This window comes from Sus scrofa, chromosome 4 (genome assembly GCF_054392235.1).
Source record: "Sus scrofa isolate SSC_HxYL_T2T_F1_AM1 chromosome 4, Sscrofa_HxYL_maternal_Yorkshire_Landrace_v2.0, whole genome shotgun sequence".
Taxonomy (NCBI): Eukaryota; Metazoa; Chordata; class Mammalia; order Artiodactyla; family Suidae; genus Sus; species Sus scrofa.
The window spans coordinates 116,450,438-116,469,672 of NC_139386.1; the positions used below are offsets into that span (position 1 = coordinate 116,450,438).

The window sequence follows — 19,235 nt, forward strand, 5'->3', positions numbered from 1 at the left end:
GAAAAGCTGAGGGCAGAAGCTAGGGGCCATACTTTTGGACTTGAGGTCATATCGCCATCTGATCCAGGGAACAGGAAGCTAGTGCTACAGCTGCCACCAGCACTTCCTTAGACCTGTAAGGCAGTTGACAGACACTAAAATGTAGAGTCTCGTTGCTACAAAGAATTCCTGTGGGAAGAAACTTGCTTGTTCTAAACTGTGACTAAAAACAAACTGTTGGCAGAATCTAACCTGTTCAGGTAACCTAGTTACCTTTAGAGTCTGCAAAGCCTCCTTTTTAGCCTTTCATCCCCTGTGGTACGGGGTGGGGAGGCATGGGACAGAATGTCAATAAGAGACAATAGCTAGCATGCCTTCTCACACTAACATCAATTCCAGATGAAAGACACACCTGTAAAAAATAAAGTGAACCTATCAAAATGTTCTAGACGATCAATGAGTGAATGTACAATCTTGAGTGCAAAGATATTTCCAAGTACAACATGAATTTGGAAGCCATAAAGCAAAACTGATAGATTTATGTACATAAAAATCAAAAAATGGTGATATCCACCCATATTTTAAATGCACAAATACTGTGACAGCTATATCACTGCTGGAAACATACAGAAATATCTGTGTAAGTTTGCAAAGCTATGTACCCCAATAATGCAGCCTTATTTGTAAGAACAAAACTCTAAAGCTGAGTGATACATAAAATTATGGTCCATGACATGACAGAACACAATGCGGCCAGGTAAAGGAGAGATCTGAAACGAAGACCTTGCCTTCTATTACCCAATCTTACACAAAGATTACTTTTTTTTCTTTTTTTAAGTCAAAAGGTATGTTATCTTGGTAGGAAGATTATGGTAGACTCTTTTTTTGTAATTCTCTGATTTAGAACTTTAAAACTTCCCAACTTCCCCTTCCCCCACACAAAACAAAGATAATTTTTGTAACCATATATTTATTTTCTCTTAGAATGTTCATGATTATTTTGTTTTCTAATTTAAACATAATTTCAAAATTATATATATAAAGCTGTATTCTTTAGAAGTATCTAGCAAGACTGTATACACTGTGAAATTATTCTATTTCTACTGACTAAATTATTTTACATATAAAAGAAATTATGAATTTCAGTTGAAAGAAAATCTGCACTTATGGGAAATTACTCCATCATACACACTTACAGTTTTTACTTTTATAATTTTTTCATTTAAAATCATTTTTCCCCCAAAACTATATGTCAGCACATGATAGAGAAGTATGTAACAAGTAATTAGTATGTACATAGGTGGCTGTGAAAAATTACCCACAACTCTAATATATTCTGTTCCAAAGCTAAAAATATTTCCTTTTAGAAAGCAGTTTAACATTTCTTCTCATTATCTACGAAGCAGCAATAATACTTAAAAATGGCAAATCTGGGAGTTCCCCTTGCAGTTCAGCAGTAACGAACCCTACTAGTATCTTTGAGGATGGAGGTTCAATCCCTGCCCTTGCTCAATGGGTTAAGGATCCGGCATTGCCATGAGCTGTGGTGTAGGTCGCAGACTCGGCCCAGATCCTGCGTAGCTGTGGCTGTGGCGCAGTTCGGCAGCTATAGATCTGATTCGAACTCTAGCTTGGGAACCTCCATATGCCACAGGCACATATGGAAGACAAAAAAGACAAAAAAAAAAAAAAAAAAAAAAGGCAAATCTAGAAGTTCCTTGGTGGCACAGCAGGTTAAGGATCCAGGCTTGTCACTGTTGTGGCTCGGGTTTGATCCCTGGCCCCAGAACTTCCTCATGCTGTAGGTGTGGCCGGGAAAAAAAAAAAAAAAAAAAAAAAAAAGAGGCAAAACCAATGATATTTAATCATAAACAACCTTTTAAGAAATACATCTGAAAAGTCATTATACCTTAAAATATTTACATTGTTTAAATTACATGATAGCAACAATGTCTCAATCTATTTTAGGTGAACATGTCATTTTAGTTGAACAAGTAATAAGGATCTCCAATTCTTCCCCTGCATGGATTATTCTCCATCTTTAATAAAGGAGACTTTATCCTTGGGTTTATTCAGCATCTTTATATCATCCAACAGCTTTTTGGGTGTTAAAATATGTGTGGAACCTGGTAGAGGAAAAGATATATTTTCAGAAGCCAGCAGTTAAAGCAATTTTCCTTGGCTATGTTGTCCTGTCCTTCAAACAGGCAAAGTGTAGTAGCTTCAGGCAGCGTAACAAAATTTCTACCAGACACCTTCCTGAAATCTGCCTACACTACAGCACTCCCACCCATCCTCTTCACTGGGCACACTCACCTGCCCTTCACAAACACCGCACACTCCCGGTGCTTGGTTTGCTTTGTGCTACATGTTAATACACGAAGAGGGAAACTGGAGGTTAGTCTATCCTCCTGACAGAACGGCTACAGTCACTGTGCGTTCAGTTACAACCAGTGAGCGGCGCTGCACGTCGAGGTTTGGTGTGCAAATGCTGCACCTCCATGGGCCAGGAGAGTTTAGGTATCAGTGGCTTTGACTGAAATTCTTAAAACTAAATTCTACACAGGCCTTGCCAATGTCAGGTCCACAGCCATCAAAAATTTCAGAATATGTCTGTAGTAGAAATGTATTTATGCTTCAAAAATTATTTAATAATGGGAGCCAAAAAGGATAAAATGTAATATTTTAATGGATATATTTAACAATATTTAAAGAAGATAATATTTCTGAAGCTCATTCTCTCAAAATCAGTATTTAATTAAAAAAAAAAAGGTCAACCCAGGAAAAAGCCCTGGTACATCAGATAAAACACTGTAACTTGAAAAAGGTTTTTTTGCACTCAACAATTTTGTTCTAAATGTAAATTACAAGATAAAGTTCTGCATATATATTTTTGCATTTAGAGTTTAAAAAAAAACAGAGAAGAGGAAAACACAAGCCTTACCAATAATAACTTCACAGGATTTATGTGCCTGAGAAACTTCATAAGCACAACGCATTTCAGAGTATGTAATTCCTCCAATTACAAAAACAATCAGCTTAGACCCATTTTTTCGATCCTCTAAATAATTAGCTCTGGGTTTCTGCCGAGCACTAAAAAATAAACGCAAACACATTAAAAACATTTCCAAAGCCATACTACTTGTAGTCTTTTAAAAGAGCCTAACTCAGGCAATCCCAAATTTGGCACCAACTGCAAAATGAACCGACAACTATGGTATGACTGGAGCACCAAGTTAGGCAGGACAGCCCCACTTCAAGTTCAATTCTGACCTGACAGAGAGTGTGGACAAATCATTCATAGTCTAGCCCAGCACTTCGACCTGTAATATAGAGCTAACGCCCTGCCTTGTCTATTTCAGATAAAGACACAATACACCTCAGAAGTCTATGATTTTCTGAAGTTAAAAAAGGCATGGCAACTATAGGGTTTTAAAGACACAGGGAAGGCACAAACTGGAGCTGATGAGGTACTGAGGCAATCCTTGCTGGAACTCAGTAAATATAGGACATAGCATACTTTATTGAACACATCTGCGTTCCCATGTTCACTGCAGTATTAGTCACAGTAGTCAAGACATGAAAACAGGAGTTCCTGTTGTGGCTCAGTGGGTTAAAAACTCCATTAGTATCCATGAAGATGCAGGTTCAATCCCTGGCCTAGCTCAATGTGTTAAGGATTTGGCATTGCTACAAGTCACAGTATAGGTCGCAGATGCAGCTTGGATCCTGTGTTGCTGTGGCTGTGGTGCAGGCCAGCAGCTACAGCTCTGATTTGACCCCTAGCCTGGAAACTTCCATATGCTGCAGGTATGGCTGTAAAAAGAAAAAAAAGATGGAAACAACGTAAATGTCCATCAGTGAACAAATGGATAAACTTATAAGCTTTTGCGCAGCAAATGAAAAGACAACCTACAGAATGAGGGAAAATATTTGTAAACGATAAAACCAACAGGGGGATTAATCTCCAAAATATACAAACAGTTCACAAAGCTCAATACCCCCAAACCCCAACCCAATCAAAAAATGGGCAGATCCTGCTGTGTAGCACTGGAAGCTATGTCTAGTCACTTATGATAGAGCATGATAACGTGAAAAAAAAGAATGTATACGTATGTGTAACTGGGTCACCTTGCTGTATAGTAGAAAATTGACAGAACACTGTAAACCAGCAATAATGGGAAAAAAAATCATTATATATAAAAAAAGGGCAGAAAATATAAACAGATATTTATCCAAAGATAACATACAGATGGGCAAAAGGCACATGAAAAATGTTCAGTATTGCTAATTATTAGAGAAATGCAAATCAAAATTATAATGAGGTATCACCTCACACAAGTCAAAATGGCCATCATCAAAAAGTCTACAAATAGGAGCCCTCACTGTGGTCCGGTGGGTTAAGAATCCGATTGCAGTGACTCAGGTCACTGCAGAGAGGGACAGGTTTGATCCTTGGCCTGGGATAGTGGGTTAAAGGATCTGGCAGCTGCAGCTTGGATTTAATTCCTGTCCTGGGAACCTCCATATGCTGTGGGTGCAGTCATAAAAATAATTAATTAATTAATTAGATAAAAATCTGTTTTTTTACTATTGATAGCAAGAAGAAACTTTTAAAACGTCTGCCAATAATAAATGCTAGAAAGAGTGTAGAGAAAAGGGAACCCTCCTACACTGTTGGTGAGAATATAAATTGGTACAGCCACTATGAAGAAAGTGACAGTCTAACAGTTCCTTAAAAAACTAAAAATAGAGCTATCATATGGTTCAGCAAATCCATTCCTGGACATATATCTGGAGAAAACTATAATTCGAACTTGCACTCCAATGTTCACTGCAGCACTATTTACAATAGCTAAGACATAGAGGCAACCTAAATATCCATTGACAGATGAATGGATAAAAAAGATGTTGCATATATGTACAATGGAATACCACTCACCCATAAAAAAGAATGAAATAATGCCATTTGCAGCAACATGGGTGGACCTACAGATTATCACACTAAGTGAAATAAGAGAGAGGAAGACAAATGCCATATAAAATTACTAATATGTGGAATCTAAAATATGATAAAATGAACTTATTTACAAAACAAAAACAGACTCACAGACATAGAAAACAAACTAATGGTTACCAAAGGGGAAAGTTAGGGGGGAGGGATAACTTAGGAATTTGGGGGTAACATATACACACTATTATATATAAAATAAACAACAAAACACAGGAAACTAGATAACTATACTGACTAATAACCTATATGGGAAAGGAATGTGGAAAAGAAGATGTATATATCAATTTGCTGAATCAATTGGCTATACATCAGAAATTAACACAACATTGTAAATCAACTCTACTTCGATTAAAAAAAAGAAGGAAGGGGAGTTCCCATCGTGGCTCAGTGGTTAACGAATCTGACTAGGAACCATGAGGTTGCGGGTTTGATCCCTGCCCTTGCTCAGTGGGTTAAGGATCCGGCGTTGCCGTGAGCTGTGGTGTAGGTCGCAGACACGGCTCAGATCCCACATTGCTGTGGCTCTGGCGTAGGCTGGAAGCTACACCTCTGATTCGACCCCTAACCTGGGAACCTCCATATGCCACGGGAGCGGCCCAAGAAATGGCAAAAAGACAAAAAGACAAAAAAAAAAAAAAGAAGGAAGAAAGGAAAGAAGGAAAAAAATGGTGTATATATACAATGGAATATTATTCAGCCTTAAAAGAGGTGATTTTTCCATTTGCAACATGAATGAACATGGAGGACATTATGCTCAGTGAAATGAGGCAGACTCAGACAAATACTGCATGATCTCACTTCCATGTGGAATCACAAAAAGCAGAGAACACAATGTTGGTTGCCAGGGGGTGGGGGGTGAAGAAAAGGCAATGTTGGTCAAAGGACACAAGGTTTCAACTACGCAAGATGAGTAAGTTTTGGAGCTCTAATGTAGAGCATGGTGAGTACATTAACAAAACTGTACTGTATATTTAAAATTTGCTACGAGGGTAGATCTTTTTTATATGATTTTTAGTTGGTTTAGTGTACTGTCAATTTTCTACTGTACAGCAAAGTGATCCAGTCTCACACACACACATGCACACATTCTTTTTCTCACATTATCCTCTATCATGTTCCATCATAAGTGACTAGATCTTTATTTAAGTCTTCTTGCCACAAATACACACACACAAAAAAAGAAAACGAAGAAGCTATGTAAGTATGTATGTGGAAGTGATGGATATATTAACTAGTTCGTGGTGATCATTTCACAAGGTATATGTATCAAAACATCAAGTTGTAGCCCTTACACATAAACAATGTTATAAAGTCAATTACATGCTGAAAGACAGAGACAGACAGAGGGAGAAACAAGTGGGTTTCAACTCTGACTCTAATTCTGCATGATTTTCAACAAGTTACTTAACCTCTCTCTAAACCTCAGGGGTTGTTTTCATGATTAAATGAAGTAATGTACACAATACGCTAAGGATGGCATCTGGTATCAGGAAAGCACTGGATAAATAGAATCTATTACTTCTACCATTTCCTCCCTTAGATTGCTCGAGATGTGCACGGTCTAAGGCAGTAGCCACTAGCCATATGAGGCTATGTAAATTAACTAAAATTAAATATTCAACTTCTCAGTCACACTACCACATATCAAATGTTCACCAGTCACATGCGGCTAGTGGTTGTCATACAGGACAGTGTAGATACAGGACATTTCCACTGTTGCAGGAAAGTTCTGTGGGTGGCACTGCTCTATATCACAGAAATCACTATTTTTGGTCCCATACCACCTGGGTAAAAATTCTGAGCTTTTATTTGAAAAGTAAATATTTTAAACATTTATAACATCTATTAAAAAAAAATATATATGGGTACTAGTATATACTAATAAAGCTTATTTTTCCCTTTTCTAGTGTAAAAATAATACCAAATAGATCATCTTATTACCTATTTTGGAAGCCATATTATAGATGACGTTTAAGACTCTGCAATGTAGGATATCATGGTAATTTTTTTGGGGGGGGGGCACACCTGTGGCATATGGAAGTTCCTGGACTAGGGGTCATTCTGGAGCTGCAGTGCTGGCCTATGTCACAACCACGGCAATGCCAGATCTGAGCCACATCTGCAGCCACGGCTCACAGCAATGCCAGATCCCCAACCCACTGAGTGAGGCCAGGGATTGAACCCGCATCTTCATGGACACTAGTTGGGCTCTTAATCTGGTGAGCCACAACAGAAAGTCCCTATCATGGTAAACTTTCGATAATGTTCTCGGTCTAGCCTTTTGGATGGTAACTTCCAACTACCACCTTGACAAAGCAGTAAACATAAAAAGTAAAGAGATTAACTGGTTTTGAAAGATGAAACAGGAACAAGAAACCTTCTTGGTTTCCATACACAATAAACCAAGGACAAACTAAAAGTGCAACTTTGGTTTAAAAACTTTCAAAAGGGAGCAAAATAAAGGAAGAAAGCAAGAGGAAAGGAAATATTACTACTAAAAACAATTAAGTAATTCTAACAATTTTTAAACTTCTAAATAGCAATTTTAGAAAAATGGGAGTACATTTAATTTGTTTCACATACATGTGTAAGATACTATGCTAGTGTTTTATACTCTGAAATATACATAAATAATGACTAAGTCCCCACATCTTGAAAACATCACTCTAGAAAGCACCTAGACGCACTGGTTAAAATAAAACAAATATCTTTTTAAAAGCACAGCTGAGGAGTTCCCGTCATGGCACAGTGGTTAACGAATCCGACTAGGAACCATGAGGTTGCAGGTTCGGTTCCTGCCCTTGCTCAGTGGGTTAACGATCCGGTGTTGCCGTGAGCTGTGGTGTAGGTTGCAGACACGGCTTGGATCCCGCGTTGCTGTGGCTCTGGCGTAGGCCGGTGGCTACAGCTCCGATTCAACCCCTAGCCTGGGAACCTCCATATGCCGCGGAAGCGGCCCAAAGAAATAGCAAAAAGACAAAAAAAAAAAAAAAAAACCAAAAAAACAAAAAAACAAAAAAAACAAAAAAATAAAAGCACAGCTGAAAAAAAAAGTAAGAGCAATCTCCAAGGGTCAGTAGCAATAAAAAGGAAACTAAAAGACTTGGTCTGTCTTATGAAGAGTTTGTCTAATTTTAGCAAATAAGGGGCCTGAGTGTTTTCCTGTTAAACGGACAAAGGAGACAAAGCCTTAGGTGTAGTGCAAGGTAGGGATGGGGAAATGACACCCTTGCATAAGGTCGGGACACCCTCAAAAGCAAGGGGAGATGACAAAGAAGCTTCTTGCCTGACAATTCAACACAGATCTTCATAGTATGGAAAACCCCAACTGAGAAATTAATACACAGAAGAAAAAAGTCTCTAATTCTGACAGAAGCAAATGCAAAACCTCTCTGAAGGTACCCACTTTCAACCCTGGCTACCGAAATAAGTTCCAAATCCAAAATTATGAAGCATATGAGGAAACAAGTAACCCCAAGTATCTGCAGAAATGAAAAGCAGTAAAATTAGACCCCAAAGAATGTCAAACATTGAATTTATTAAAACATAGACTAAAATTAAGTATGTTTAAAATGATAAAGCTCAGTGGGTTGTCACTGCTGTGGTTCAGGTCACTGCTGTGGCATGAGTTCAATCCCTAGCCTGGGAACTTTCACATGCTGCAGGTATGGGGTGGGGGGGGGGGAGATAAAATAAAGTGGAACAGAAAGCATGACAAAATAAGAACAAAGAAGTCCAAGTATATTTGAAAAAGAAATAAGGAGTACTTCTAAAATAAAGGAAAAGTAAAGTCAATGAATACTGAAACTAGAAAAAAAAAAAAAATAGCTTACCTAGCCTATTAAGCACAAATCTAACAAGAACTAAAGAACTGAAAACTAAATCCAAAGAAAAATTTCTAGAACAAAACACAAAAAGTAAAAGAAATGTTAAAACTTGAGAGATTATGAGGCATGAAGATAAAATGAGATGTTCTAATAAAACGAAGACTACAACAGTGGCCAAACTTGAAGAATTTATGAAAGATTTCTCAGATGTTAGGAAACACACTGAATCCCAAAGAAAGAAAAATAAATCCTCAGGTAGACGCAGCATAGGGAATGTATAGAATACCAAAACCAAAAAGCAACAAGAGAGAAACAGCAAATTATCTACAAAAACATGGCAAAACGACAGAAACCACCCCACCCCATAGACACAGCTTCCCGAGAGCTCAAATAGAAACCAAGAAATAGCAGAATAACACCTCAAAAGTGTTGAGCAAAAATTACCATGAGCCTAGAAATTCAAAGCCATCATGTAAGGACAGAGACATAATGTAGATGTTTATAGAGAGACAAAACCATAAAGACCTTATCATCAACAGACGCACACTGAAGAAATTTCTAAGGATATATTTCGGAAAAGAAAACTGAGCCCCTAAAATGGGATGCAAACAGAAGTGGTGTGCACACTGGTCAACTGCACATGCAACTAAAAATAATGATAATGTTTATCACCGATACGGAAAATTAAAAAAAGATGTAAGGTGAAAACAATAAAGAATTAAAATAATATTAAGGGGTGTGTGGTTTGAATTAAGTTGTTCTAAGGTTCTGCATTGTTATGCAGAGGGCAAAGATACTAATTAATCTTAGACTTTGCTGAGTCAGAGAAGCATACTAAAATTCTAAGGTTAAATACTACAAAAGTACAAACAGGCTGTATAACCACCAAGCCAGGAGAAAAGAGAAAAATAGGAATTCCTGCTGTGGCACAGCGGGTTAAGGATCCAGTGTTGCCACAGCTAAGGCGTAGGTTGCAGCTGTGGCTTGGATTTATTTGATCCTTGCCCTGGGAACTTCCATATGCCAGGGATGCAGCCAAAACACAAACAACAAACAAAAACGAAAGAAAAAGTCCTCAGTCCAAGAGACGCACCCTGAGAAATACTTAAACCTATGGAAATGTACAAGAATGTCCACTGCATAATGCTAATAATGGTGCCAGTTTTGACACAGCCTAAATCTTGTGTGGAAAATACAGGAATAAATTGTGATACTCATATAAGAAAATACCAACCAGCAGTGAAAATCTATACATGTATCACGCTGGAATATATTTCACATACATAACGTTGAGGGAAATTTAAAAAGCAAGTTTCAGGAGGACATATACAACATGACACTATTTAAATTAAAATTAAAATCATGATCATAGAGAACTTGTATTCATGGTGGAATAAGACAGTCAGAAGATTCCCCTCCAAGTGATTAGGTACAAACCTGGATGAAACTGTGGGGAAGACGCCATTTCAGATCACTTGGAAATCAACCAAGAGCAAACAACAAATTGAGAAGTATTTACTCTTAAATATATGCAGCATATGGGTAAGAAAGGTGGTGGTGACTATGTGACTTTATGGCCTGAGGCTGCGGAAGACTTGATCTGAGGTAGGGAGCAGAGGGGGTGCGAAATCCTGCAGCTTCACTGGTGAAAGATGGCGGACCTGGTTTAGAGCAAGATGACCCGCAGCTCTGGGAGCACAACATCCGAGTCTCAGTGTGGGACAGACTGCACATGGGCCAGAAACTTAGGGGGGAAATCCTGAAAGTAAGAAAGCCAAAGAAGACAAAGACAAGTTCTCCCCACATCCTTAGCTGACTGCCCAATTATGCATGTGCCAGGGCAAGCCAGAGAAAGCCCAGGGGGAAAAACAGGGGGAAAAAAAGGAGAGGAGATAGGGGAGATTCAAGAACTGACTGTGATCTGCAATACATTTATTAACCAAGTTCCTGGTGTGGCTCAGTAGGTTAAGGACCCGATGCTGTCTCCGTAAGGATTTGGGTTCAATCTCTGGCCTTGCTCAGTGGAATTAAGTATCCAGTGTTGCTGCAAGCTGTGGCATAGGTGTGCAGCTATAGCTCCGATCTGACTGCTAGCCCAGGAACTTTCATATGTCACAGGTGTACCCATAAAAAACAAACAAAACAAAACAAAACACACACACTCAGCTTGATCAGCGGAGGATGGAAGGCTTGGGGTGTCTAAGCACAACCCCTGCCCAGCTGGGTGGCTGACTTCTAAACTACACAGACACAGGTCAACCACTAGGACCCAAGCTAAAACATTAAAATTAAAATTAAAAATCTCTGCAATGACATCAGTGGCTATACTGTAGGGGAGAATGATGACACAGCTTAAGTCCATACAAGTTATTAAGACAAAAAAACAATTTAGAGTTGCTACAATACAGAATCTAAAAGATCCAATTTTCAACTAAAAATTAGTATATATGTAAGAAAACGGTGAATCACACTTGGAAAAAAGTGTGACTCACCCTCAGAAAAAGGCAGTTAATAGAAACTAACCTTGAGTGAATCCAGATGTGGATTTAGCAGACTTCAAAGAAGCTATTCCAAATATGATTAAATAAAGAAAACTATGCTAATGATAAGTTAACCAAGCAAGAATCTACAAAGGATATGGAAACTAAAAAAGAACCAGATGGAAATTCAAAATGTGAAAAGTATAATAACTGAAATGAAAAATTCACAAGATGGGCTCAATAACAGATTTGAGATGTCAGAAGCAAATATTAAAAAAAAAAAAATGAAGATGAAAAAAACCCTGAAGATGGATCAATAGGTAACATGAGGAACAGAAAGAAAAAAGGTGGAAAAAGGAAACAGAGTCTCAGTGATTCACAAGACAATGTCAAACCTTTCAATATATATGTAAGGGTGTTTTAAAAGGAGAAGGGGAGAGAGAGAAATGGACAGAAAAAAATTTGGAGAAAGAACAATGGAAAACTTCCCAAATTTGATGAAAAATATTTCACTAACTTGTAGATCTAATTAACTCAACTAAGCCCAGATAAAATAAACACAAAAATAACTCCACCTAAGGCACATCAGAGTGAAACTGCTAAAAGCAGAGATCAAGAGAAAAATCCTAAAAAACACAACTCTATATATTGTTTTGTTCTGTTTTCTTTCTTTTTGGCTATGCCCACAACATGTAGAATTTCCCAGTCCAGGGATCAATCCTGTACCACTGTAGCAATCTGAGGCACAGCAGTGACAACAGATCCTTAATCTGCTGTGCCACCAGGGAAGTCCTCTATACATTATTTAGAATACAAAAACATGTAGAAAATATATAAAGATATACAGGTGAATGATAAACACCAAATTCAGGATAGTGAAGAGAGAGAATAATAAAAATCAGACAGTGATACCTAGGAAGCTTCAACTGTACTTACAAGGAATGATTCATCTGTTAAGCGGGGCAATGAGTATAGGCTATACATAATAATACTCTCTAAAGCTTTCTGAATGTGTCAAATATTTTGTTTTTTTACTTATTTATTTATTTTAGCATTTTAGGGCCACACCCAAAGCATATGGAGGTTCCCAGGCTAGGGATCTAATTGGAGCTGTAGCCACAAGCCTACACCATAGCCACAGCAACACGGGATCTGAGCCACGTCTGTGACTTATACCACAGCTCAAAGAAATGCCAGATACTTAACCCACTGAGCAAGGACAGGAATCAAACAACCTCATGGGTACTAGTTGGATTCGTCTCCACTGAGCCACACTGGGAACTCCCTGAATGTGTCAAATATTTTTATCACTGAAAAATCATCAAAAAGCATTATATCCTCTGCTTACGTGAGGGGAAAAAAAAAAAAAACAGATGATGGGAGAAACTCTTCTCTAGTTTCACGAAAATATTTTTTATAATAATGTACATTTTCATATTGTCTATCTGGACTCATTTAAAACAGGTTACAGTTAAACTGCTTTTTAAGTGACTCTATGCTTCAAGGAGATTTACCGATACAGATACCTGTGTACCATTTCAATTATTAGTCTGCATTATCGTGCTGAAGAGTTCACTGACTTGGGTTTATAGGCTTTACCTTACAGCTCCGGAGCCATTCCATACTGCTGGACACTGGGAACAATATGGCCATTCTTTTGAATCTAATCTATTCTCAATGGCATCCTAGGGAAGAGTGAAAATCATCAATAAAATATTGTAAATTCCAAGAGTTTTTTTGTTTTACATAAAACTCAAAAGTTCTGTTTGCGATAAGGAACATAAGGATGAATAACCTATTTTCAATAAAAAAGGTTATCCCTCTCTTTGAAACTCACAAATCATACTTGCTATGAAAATTAATGCAAATATATACTTATTAAACCAATATTTACTGCATGCCCACATTTCTTCAGTTGAAGAGTGCCCGTATTGATGTGAAAATTCCAGGTACCTGATCAGAACCTTTACCTCTGGAGTGCTAGCAGTTGCTTAGTCCTGACCTACCTCTTAGGCTACCAGAGTCCAGGCTCTGCCCCTCATAGCAGTGGCTCTAAAACGGACTGTGCTTCCTGGACAATCCGACGGGATGAGAGAAGTTTTCTTCTCCATTTTAAAAATTGTCTTTCTTTTTAGGGTTAACATTTTATGACATATTTCTGTGAATGTACACATTTTATACATAATGTTTTTATCGGTATAGCATTTACATAGTTTATAAATAGTCATATACTGTAGGCTCATGTTCATATTTATTGTGGTTAAGTGTACATGATCCAAAAAGTGTGGAGACCACTGCTTTTCAGCGTGGTAGTACAAATGGTATCAGTAAGTAGGAATGGGCACAAGGTAGCCAGCAGTCCTAGAATATTTCAATAAGACTGCAAGATGCAAAGAAACCCAGTTTCAGGAGAAACCCCAAAGGCCTTGGATTGCCACTGAGCTAAAATAAAAGCAGATTTTCTGAATTTAGCATACAAATCTTTTTCTTAAAAAGCTTGAGAAGGCCAATTTTGTGTGTGTGTGTGTGTGTTTTTTTTTTTTTTTTTTTTTTTTGGTGTTTTCTTGGGCTGCACCTGCAGCGTGGAAGTTCTCAGGCTAGGGGTCAAGTCAGAGCTGCAGCTGCCGGCCTATGACAAGTCACAGCAACACCAGATCTTTAACCCACTGAGCAGGGCTAGGGCTTGAACCCACACTCACAGATACTAGTCGTGTTCGTTACCACTGAGCCACAATGGGAACTTCGAGAAGGCCAATTCTTATTTTAAAAATACTAGCAAAGAAAACCTACTTAGTCGTATGTCCTTGGAATGGGTAAGGAAAAAAAATCTTACGTTGCAGGAAAAAGTCTAAATTTTTTAAGCTGTTCATCTATATTAAGCATGTGTGAATGATGTAACATTAGTCAAGCAGAACAACAACAACAACAAAATCACAGGAATAAACTGTATACAACCAGTTTCCAAAGGAAACCAGAAATTACAGTTTAAGTCAAAGGAAAATGAGAACAAATAGAACAACCTGATTCTGACTGAAGATTCAGTGTCATGACTGTAATGAGCTCATAATGTGATTTTCATTAGTTCATTTTCTAATTTCCTAGAACTGAATATTATTTTCTGAAGGCAGACAATACTAAAGGCATCAGCCATCTGTTGACTATCAAAGCAACCTATAGTGAGGTTTACATTTTAACCACAAATACATTTCCAAAAACGCTGGAGTCTAACACTTTCTAATGGTAGTCATAAACAAATGTAATTTTGTTGGAAGTTCATTCAATTAAATTATATTTCTGCTGCATATAGTTATTTCAGACAAAAGCAGCTTTTTTCATAAAGCATATGTGTACTTATTTTAAAAATTTATTTTGAGGCAGTCACTGGTGTGAATTTGCAGTCTTTATGGAAAGAATCTTCAAGAATTTCCTCTCCTCCCCTGACACCAGACACAGCTTTCTTTAATGAACCCTCCCAGGACTGCAGATAATTCTTGACCCATAGATATGTTCATACTGACAGATAAACACACAAAGAGTAAAAAATACTCTACAGAAGAGCACTGAGGGTACAAGTAAAATTTAACAAATTTTACCTCCAAAATATCTTTGATAAAGGGTGTCCATCGAGAGAGTTGAAAAGTTTCTTCTGCAGACCGATCCTTTCTTAATGGTTTGCCTTGTTGAGACTAATATTATTAGAGAAAAAAATAAAAATCAGTAATTTTATTTAGTGATAGTCATTAAATTTTCTAATAAGATGTTTAATTTACAAGTACTATGTTGCATTTGACTTAAAACTATAATGGAAATGCCTACTCAAAAAATCTGAATAGGACCAACTACAACAACAACAAAAAAAACTGAATAAGCATGGTCACATAATTTCACGGTATTTCATGCATTAATGATAAAATTTGACAGTATCAGAAAATAAGTTTACTCCAAAGTGCTTATATAAAACTTGATGGGAATGAGTGAGCTTCTACATAGAGTTCTTTTTTTTTCTTTTTAGAGCCGTATCTGCAGCATATGGAAGTTCCCAGGCTAGGGGTCAAATGGGAGCTGCAGCTGCCAGCCTACACCACAGCCACCACAACACCAGATCTGAGTCACGCCTGTGACCTACACTACAAAGCTCACGGCAATGCTGGATCCTTAACCCACTGAGTGAGGCCAGGGATCAAACCCATGTCCTCATGGATACCAGTCGGGTTTGTTTACACTAAGACACAAGGGGAACTCCCCATAGAGTTCTTTCAAATTTTGCTATAAATAAATCTTAAAAAGAAAAGCGTAATTAGCAAATTACAACAGAAGCTATAAGTTCACTAGAAAAGGGTATTTGTTCAAAGTACTCATATATGCAAAAGAAATTTTTAATATTTTATTTACCAAATCTATAGAGTAAAATTAAGAAGGCTGTCCACATGGATACTCACATAAGAAAACATATTTAATGCAAACAACCACACATGTATGCATATAAGTATATACAGAATGTAAGATTTCTTACTGGAGGGACAATGGGAACACCCAGGTAACTCCAGTTTCGAATCATGTCACTCTCATTTTCTATCTTTACATTCTGGATCAATCTGTCCAGGTTTTCTTCTGTAGTTCCTTAGATAAGTAAAAATACGAGTGTATGGTCACATAACTGCTAACACAATCAGTTCTAGGTTTCAGGAAGTACCCAAGAAAAACTTTTTTTTAAAAAAAGGAAGATTTAAATTATACAACCTTCGGTCTGCTCTCAATTTCAGACTTTTCCATTTACTTATCATAACCAAGTTCAGCCAATTTTCTCTTGGCTGCACTCACAGCATGCATGAGTTACTGGGCCAGGAAGTGAACCTGTGCCACAGCAGCAACCAGAGCCACAGCAATGACATAAGATACTTAACCCGCAGAACCACCTAGGAACTCTTAGCCATTACTTTTGAATGTTCTAAGATTCTGTTATGATAAATAGAAAACCATTATTGTAAAATGATTTTAGAGCTGGATATTTTAATATATCCATGAAAATAAAGTCTTCATTACCGTTAATACTGAAGATATAAAGTAGGATTGCTCTTATTTTATCGTAAGTATCATGATTTTTGTTGAGTAAAACTGGAAGGAGTACTCGCATAGAATCTTTGACTTTCTGTCCTTCTGCATCAGTTCCAAGCGCCAGGTCCTTAATGAACATGAAATACAGTCAATGGTTTATATTTCAGTTAAAAATATCTACTACTAAATCTTGCCAATCTTTTTTTTTTTTTTTTTTTTGCTTTTTAGGGCCGCACCAAGGCATAGGGAAGCTCCCAGGCTAGGGGTGGAATTGGAGCTACAGCTGCTGGCCTATGTCACAGCCACCACAGAAACTCTGGATCCAAGTTGAGTCTGTGACCTACACCACAGCTCATGGCAGTGCAGGATCCTTAACCCACTGAACAAGGCCAGGGATCGAAGCCACATCCTCATGGATACCAGTCAGATTCGTTTCCACTGTGCTGTAACGGGAACTCCCTCTTCCAAATTTTACTGGAACACTGATGATGTTTCACAGGAAAATATGAGCATCACTGTAAATTATTATTGTACAAACTGGAAAAAGTCAAAAAATAATTCAGAGAACAAAATCATTTATCTAAACCTATGCTAATAGGGTAGACATGTGGCTACTGAGCATGTGAAATGTTATCTAGTCTGAATTAAGATATGCCATGAATTACAATACCTGATTTTGAGGACTTATATATGAAAAAAAGAATAAAATATTTCAATAATTTGTATATCGATTACATTAGAAGTGGCAAAAAAGACAAAAAAAATTAACTTCATTTCTTTTTACTTTTTGTTTTTTGTTTTTTTAGGGCCACACCCATGGCATATGGAAGTTCCCAGACTCAGGGTCAAATCGGAGCTACAGCTGCTGGCCTATGCCACAGTCACAGTAGCGCAGGACCCGGGCCGCATCTGTGACTAACCCACAGCTCATGGCAATGCCGGATCCTTAACCCACTGAGCAAGGCCAGGGATCAAACCTGCATCTTCATGGATGTTAGTCAGATTTGTTTCCGCTGAGCCACGACGGGAACTCCCTCTTTTCACTTTTTTCAAGTGACTTACATTCTGTTTCTTTTAGACAGCACTGATCTGAACAGTTTTGGCGTTACAGAGGAGCCTCTAGTTAAATGTGCCTAAATAGGATGTTATCTTATATGCTGCACCCATTGAAATAAGTCTGCCAAGAATGCTACCCTGAAACAATGCTCCAAACGCTTAAATCATCCATTCAACCAACAACCTACTGACTAGGAAGGACCTACTACGATACTGTACAGCAACTTGTTAGTGTTGGTAGGGAATGATGCATTAAATACCAAGTAAGTAAGTTTCCTAAGAGATTCTGTGATTCAGTGCACTGTACTGAGCAAAAGGTTAGGTTTTACCCTACAAAGTTCATTCTGGAACTCTATCATGAAAATTTTTATTAGAGTATTTCTAACTACACATACCTGTTCAGTTTTGCAGAGCTTTTCTATATTAGGCTTGAACTTATTCATGCAATCTTCTGCTAAATTAAGATGAACAACTTGCTGAAAAACAGAAGAAATCAGGGACTTAAAGCACTTCCATTTATTTCTATGCAACTGATAACATCAAACTTTTGAGAGAGGCCTGAAGGAAAGCATGGGATTAGGTGGGAAGGAGAGAATATGTAAATCAAGGGAAACAGCTCAGTAAAGGGAAAACATGCAAATTATCATGATCTACAGGGGTTAATCAACAGACCACAAAACATAGAATGAAAGGGTTGAATTTGTTTTGGGCTTAGGAGTAGTGAACAGTAAGGTGAGAAAAAAAAATAGTGAAATCCTTAAAGTCAAGCAGAAGTTTGATTTTATATTACTGATTCTTGATTGGGGCAAAATAATAAAAAAAAATCTGCAAATATTATTCCAATAATGACTTGTAAGGACGACTGGAACAGCAAAAAAAATAAAATAATCTAGTTTACCTGCCCACATGGCTGTAATTGCTCTTAAATCTATTAATATGTAACCATTAATTCAAAGAACCAAGTAGAATAACAACCACCGGTCAATTCAATGTTGAACTTTCTTATTAAGTTGATAAATACTACACTTTCTGTTTGGCTATTCAAGATAAAGACATACAAGTTCAATCTGGAATCGAATAAATCTAGAGTATATACAGAGAACATTACTGGGAAGCTTAGATATACTGGAGGTATTTCTCAGACCTCAAGTAAGGTTTTAGAGGACAACAAACACCATGTATTCCATGGCACCCACTGCTAAACCTGGCTACAGAACTAGATGGACTAATAAATTAAAAATGGCAAGATACCTTATACACGATATTGCTTACCTTAGTAATCTGCTTACGGAAATGGGGCATCTTTTTCATCAGTTGGGCAAGAGCACTAAGTGATGTCTAGGAAAAATAAAACATTTTAAAAGCAAACTTAACGATTTAGTTATCTGACATAACTTTAAAATTCCTCTCATCTTAAATATTTGTTAATTTTCTAAATATTTGGCAATTGTTTTTAAAGAAAACAAATTTAAGAGGTTTCCAGACTCAGTCACAAAAAAACAGCTGATGTGAAAATTAGCTGCCCTCCAAAAACAAAGAAAAATTGGACAAAATAAAAAAGACAATAGCCTTCACACAATGCATTAAAAAAAAGTAGCTCAAAGCTAGGTTACTTGAGCAAAGGAAGGCACAGAAGGTGATCCCTGTACTCACCTGGGCTTTTTTTCTCTGAAATATTTTCCAAAATACAGTGAAAAGAAGTAGGGTACAAATAAAAAGCAAGGGAGTTCCTGCCATGGCTCAGTGGGTTAAGAACCCAACTGCTGGCAAGGGTTCAATCCCTGGCACAATACAGTAGGTTAAAGGATCTGCCATTGCCCACGA

General features: G+C 37.5%; 1 protein-coding gene across 1 annotated transcript in view; it reads right to left on the reverse strand.

Annotated features, from left to right (window-relative positions):
- Positions 1-932: 932 nt before the first annotated feature.
- Positions 933-19,235, reverse strand: part of STXBP3 (syntaxin binding protein 3) — a 62,224-nt gene continuing 43,921 nt past the window's right edge. The window contains exons 12-19 of the mRNA XM_021090106.2: positions 18,684-18,749; positions 17,807-17,887; positions 16,344-16,482; positions 15,814-15,920; positions 14,894-14,986; positions 12,900-12,985; positions 2,924-3,072; positions 933-2,105 (exon numbers count right to left, since the gene is read on the reverse strand). Coding sequence (XP_020945765.1) covers positions 2,008-2,105; positions 2,924-3,072; positions 12,900-12,985; positions 14,894-14,986; positions 15,814-15,920; positions 16,344-16,482; positions 17,807-17,887; positions 18,684-18,749 — 819 coding nt within the window. The 3' untranslated portion in view covers positions 933-2,007. The remainder of the gene's footprint in view (positions 2,106-2,923; positions 3,073-12,899; positions 12,986-14,893; positions 14,987-15,813; positions 15,921-16,343; positions 16,483-17,806; positions 17,888-18,683; positions 18,750-19,235) is intronic.